The 4,756-nt window shown below is 34.7% G+C and overlaps 1 protein-coding gene across 1 annotated transcript; it reads left to right on the plus strand.

The window, feature by feature from the left end:
• The first annotated feature begins 1,360 nt into the window (after nucleotides 1–1,360).
• On the plus strand, nucleotides 1,361–4,017 carry LOC114175974. Its single transcript, XM_028060845.1, has 7 exons — nucleotides 1,361–1,946; nucleotides 2,240–2,311; nucleotides 2,511–2,578; nucleotides 2,693–2,849; nucleotides 3,221–3,301; nucleotides 3,403–3,492; nucleotides 3,614–4,017. Exons 1-7 carry the CDS (start codon nucleotides 1,674–1,676, stop codon nucleotides 3,722–3,724), a joined length of 852 nt encoding a protein of 283 aa, XP_027916646.1. The 5' UTR covers nucleotides 1,361–1,673; the 3' UTR covers nucleotides 3,725–4,017.
• The last annotated feature ends 739 nt before the right edge of the window (nucleotides 4,018–4,756 follow it).

The following is a 4,756-nucleotide window of genomic DNA, read 5'->3' on the forward strand; positions in this document are numbered from 1 at the left end:
TAACCTTTGCAAAATAACCCCATTAAATATTTTTTTTTGTATAGTGATCTTATGGTTGTAGAATGAGAAGTGTTGTTGTTTTATAGTATTATGACCACTACAAATTGCTTAAGTCTCGAGTCCTCTCACACAATAAACTAGAAATTGTAGTATCTTTTGCATATCTTTGAGACTCTTTATCATTAGTTATCCTTTAAACCTACAAAGTTAATATATTGGTATAAGTGAAAAGATACCGGAAAATGACATATAATTTTCTTTCATAGATATGTAACATGATGCACATGAGGATTTTTGGCACTAGTTACTCCTTGAATATGGGATTAGTGTATAATTAAAGAAACTTTTATTAAAGATATGAATTTTTTTAACAAGCCTATAGTTAATGACATAGATGACATTATACACCTACTCGCTTAATAAAGCGTTAATTAAGTTTTTAGACTTATGTTGAATTAATCTAAAATCACATAAAAAGTAATTAAAATATTATAAATAAGTTAACAATTTCTATTATGTATTATTTACTAATTATAATTTATTACATTATTAATATGTTATGATAATTTCATATTTGAGTGTTTTTCCCGACACTTTTTATAAGAGAAGAAGGTTAGAGAAGAACATGATTACGCTTTGACCCGTATAGAAAACGAGGAAGGTATAAAAGAGTTAGTGAAAGAAAAATGTTGGAGTATGTTAAATTGTTTTAGCAAATTGAAGAACAAAAGTTATTGTAAGTGCTGAATTAAAATAAAATTTTGTAATTTAAATATTAATATTAATTATTTTTCTAATGCTTGCATAATTTAAATATTAATATTAATAATTAATTGAAGTTTTTTGAAATTAAAAAATTATTAAAATCTTATTTGCAATTTATTATGTCAAAAAACGACTAAATAGGGTTGTGCTAATTTTTAAAAGAAAGATTTGTTGAAGACAACAAAATTATCCGACCTGGTAAGGGCTATTCACAGTGTCTATCAACGAATAATTCTAAACCAAGAGGAAAAAAATCACAAAACAAAATTTCCAAAAACAAAATGCCGAATCCAATAAACAGACAACGGAAAGAAAAAAAATGTTTGTTTAGCTGTCTTCAACTAAACATAAAAGTAGGACCAGAATCAGTTTTTCAATAAACTTTAAAAAAATAATTTATTCATAGGATAAAATTAAATTAAATATATTAAATTATAATTATAATAATTCACATTTTTTTAAAGAGAAGATTGAATATGTCCTGAGATGACCCGTGTGGTGGGTCCGGAACCCGACCCAGGGAGAACGGGTGGTTTACGCGGCAAGAGAAGACGCCAAGGACTAAAAAGACCATAATGTCTTTTTCTATGTTCCAAACTTGGGAATATTAAAAAAATGACAAGAGCATGAGCAACGACCCCTTCCCTGTATATTCGCCCAACGCCATTTAACACACGCACACACTCTCTCTCTCTTCCCTCTTTCTCGCTCAACCCTCTCTCTCTCCTTCTTACAAATTCTCCTTTTTCTCCGGCGAGTCTCAGATACCCTCATTTACTCGGGATCCGCCGATTCACTTCGCGATCCCGGGGTTTTTCTCAAACCCGTTCCGCTTCCCCTTTCTCTCCCTTTTTTTTTTGGTTTTGATTTTTCTTTTTATTTTGAATAAAAAATAAAAAAAAAGATCAATGAGCGATCATCTGGTGCTGTTCGTGGACCGCCTGGTGCGGCCCTTGCCAGTGGTGGAGCCGCTGGCCCAGCACCCGGTCCAGCCCGCTCCCGAGCCCTCAACCCCCGTGGAGGAAGCTGCGGCGGGCCCCTCCGGCTCCGCTTCGGCGGCCGAGGACGACAGCGTCGACGAGAACGCGCTGCTGCTGCCCTTGGCGGAGTGTCGCATTTGCCAAGAGGAGGATAGCATCAACAATTTAGAAACTCCTTGCTCCTGCAGCGGTAGTCTTAAGGTATGCACACACATTCCGATTAATAGTTCAAAATTTTTAATTCACGTCTTTTTATGATTATGAAGCTATGATGATCCAATTGGGTTTTTTTCTTATTGAGAGATCGGAGCAATTTTCTTGGTGGCAATATGTATTGTGAATCTGTTTGCAAGTTATTGGTTCTGTGCATGCGAAGAATAATGGGGAACAATGTTGTTTGTGTGGCATCATTGGTTTCTTTTATGTTATATATGATTTCGTTTCTGTCTTTCTCCCGATGATTTGATAACCGTTGGATTTCTTTTTTTCCGCAGTATGCTCACAGAAAGTGCGTCCAGCATTGGTGTAATGAGAAAGGTGATATAATTTGTGAGATTTGTCACAAGGTATGTTTCTTTCACATGTGATTTTCTCATCTAGGGGAATTTTGTGTAGTTTTTTTTATTTATTATGGTTGTTACATAATGGTAATGGTCATGCGTTATTTTAACTTGCAATCTTTAATGAAGAATAGTTTTGTGCTATGTTCTCTCTGGATTTAACCAAATGCTCTGTGTGTGTATGTGTTGTTCGTGTAATTCTCAGTCGTATGAACCTGGTTATACTGCCCCACCACCTCGTCTTCAACCCGAAGAAACTACCATTGATATAGGGTAAGCTTAATGTTTCTCTTTTAGAAGTCTCTATGTTTGTTAGTTTTGTGTGTATGAACAACAATCTGTGTTCCAAAATCTTTTCTCACTTGTGAATTATGATGATTTTTGCAGTGGAGGCTGGACAATCTCTGGCATGCCATTGGATTTGCGTGACCCCCGACTCTTGGCAATTGCCGAGGCAGAACGTCAATTCTTGGAAGCTGAATATGATGGATATGCCGCTTCAAACGCCAATGGAGCTGCATTTTGTCGTTCAGTTGCTCTGATTGTAAGACACAATCTTGAAATCCTTTTTAACGAATTATTTGTGAAGTCATATATATGTCCACCCGAAATACATCTTCTGGAGGCCATGTTGTTTGACACATGACAGTTGATAATCGAGCCCAAGAAGTATCATCATCCTTTAGGCATATTTGTTTGGAATTTTAAGGAAATCCGTTGTACTTGCTATGATCTTTGGGTTCTTGATGCACATTGACTATGCAAGTAGTATAAACTTTTGGTATATCTGTTTTGAAGATTAAGGAAATCAATTACAACTGCTTTGCTATGATCTTTGATATTCATAATTGACTATGCCAACAGTATGCTAATACTTGGACATACTTTTAATCCAATCCATTCTATTTGATTCAGTTAATGGCCCTTTTACTTTTGAGGCATGCACTTTCTGTCACGGATGCTGATGCTGAAGATGATCCATCTACTTTTTTCTCTGTGAGTATCATTAGTTCATTTTGGATAAGTGGTTCATAAAGTAATTGTATTTCATTAAATATGTTGTCCTCGCTAACTTATTAAACGACCATTTTCTGCAGCTTTTCTTGCTTCGAGCTGCCGGTTTTCTTTTACCTTGCTATATCATGGCCTGGGCAATCAGTATTTTGCAACGCAGGCGACAAAGACAGGTAAGTTTCAGTCCCAATTCTGACTCATGCTTTTGGGCTTCCATTTTGCTCATATTTCTTGGTCATGTTGCTTAGAAACTGTATCGGAAAGTCTCATTGTTTTCATGTTATGGTGAAACAGGAGGCTGCAGCACTAGCAGCAACCCAAGTTGCTTTTGTTCTACAATCTGAACAACGTAGGGGTCTGCAGTTTGCCATAGCACCAGGACCAACAATGAGCACACACCAGTAACAAGTGTAGTAGTTTGATGGCAGGGTTTGTATCACTGGCGTGTTTGCCATGGAAAGAAGGCTTTGTTGTTATGCCATGCATTTTTACTCATGATTTTCTCAGCTCTAATGTATCTATTCACACTGACTTGAACAACATTGAGATGGTGCTTAATATTTTTGGAAGCATAGCCTTCAAAAAGAACATCTCAATTTGTTATATATTGGAGTTCAAGTCTTTGAAAGTTGTAGCGATGTTACTACTAGTAAATTTTCCGTGTCACTCCATATCGATAATGATGCCCTTTCCTGTTTTTTGCGCTTGTGTTTCTGCTTTGTGATTATCGTAACTGAAGCAATTAAAGTAAACGATGGAAGCAGACCAAATTTTGCATTAGATTACTCTAATTTCTCATTGTTCATTTGTGCTTGTTGGCTTTTTGGCATTGTTGCATTGTTAGCGATATCCATCGTTAGAAGTCCTTTCTATTGAATGCAACACAGCATCCATGTATATGCTACAGAGAAGCCTCTCGAAACCAACCAGCAAATTCATCATTAATGAATGATATTTTAGTTATAATCAAACGTATTCTTAGCTTAAAGGGTGATAAAAGTGATTGTCGGTTTACCTTCAAAATAATCATTATTCTTCTTAATTGCAATCTAACCTTAATTTGAGAGAGCGCTCTAATCACTTCCTGCAAAATGAATAATGTATGAAGATAGTGGACGGGTAAACGCTTATTGTATTGAAATTAATTAGTTAAGTATTGGTTCCGTCAAAATTAGTTTAAAGAGTATTTTTCTATAAATAAAAGTTTGAATAAAAATTTGAAAGTAAAAAATTAGAATTAAATATGTTTTTAGGCTTTTATAAATAAAAATTGAAATAAGTTTGTTATTGAAACTTTAGAATAATTTAATTTTTTATTTAAAAGTGTGTAGATTTAGTTTTCTTATATAAATTTGTTAAATTTATTTGACATTTCAAATGTGCTTATCAACTAACATTGAAGTAGAAACATATTAAATGTCAATCCATGTTATAAAC

This window comes from Vigna unguiculata, chromosome 3 (assembly GCF_004118075.2).
Source record: "Vigna unguiculata cultivar IT97K-499-35 chromosome 3, ASM411807v1, whole genome shotgun sequence".
Taxonomy (NCBI): domain Eukaryota; kingdom Viridiplantae; phylum Streptophyta; class Magnoliopsida; order Fabales; family Fabaceae; genus Vigna; species Vigna unguiculata.

Coding starts and splice junctions, on each gene's coding strand:
- LOC114175974 (XM_028060845.1), top strand. CDS start 1,674: ATGAGCGATCATCTGGTGCTGTTCGTGGACCGCCTGGTGCGGCCCTTG. Junction 3,302..3,402: donor ATCCATCTACTTTTTTCTCT/GTGAGTATCATT, acceptor CATTTTCTGCAG/CTTTTCTTGCTTCGAGCTGC. Junction 3,493..3,613: donor AACGCAGGCGACAAAGACAG/GTAAGTTTCAGT, acceptor ATGGTGAAACAG/GAGGCTGCAGCACTAGCAGC.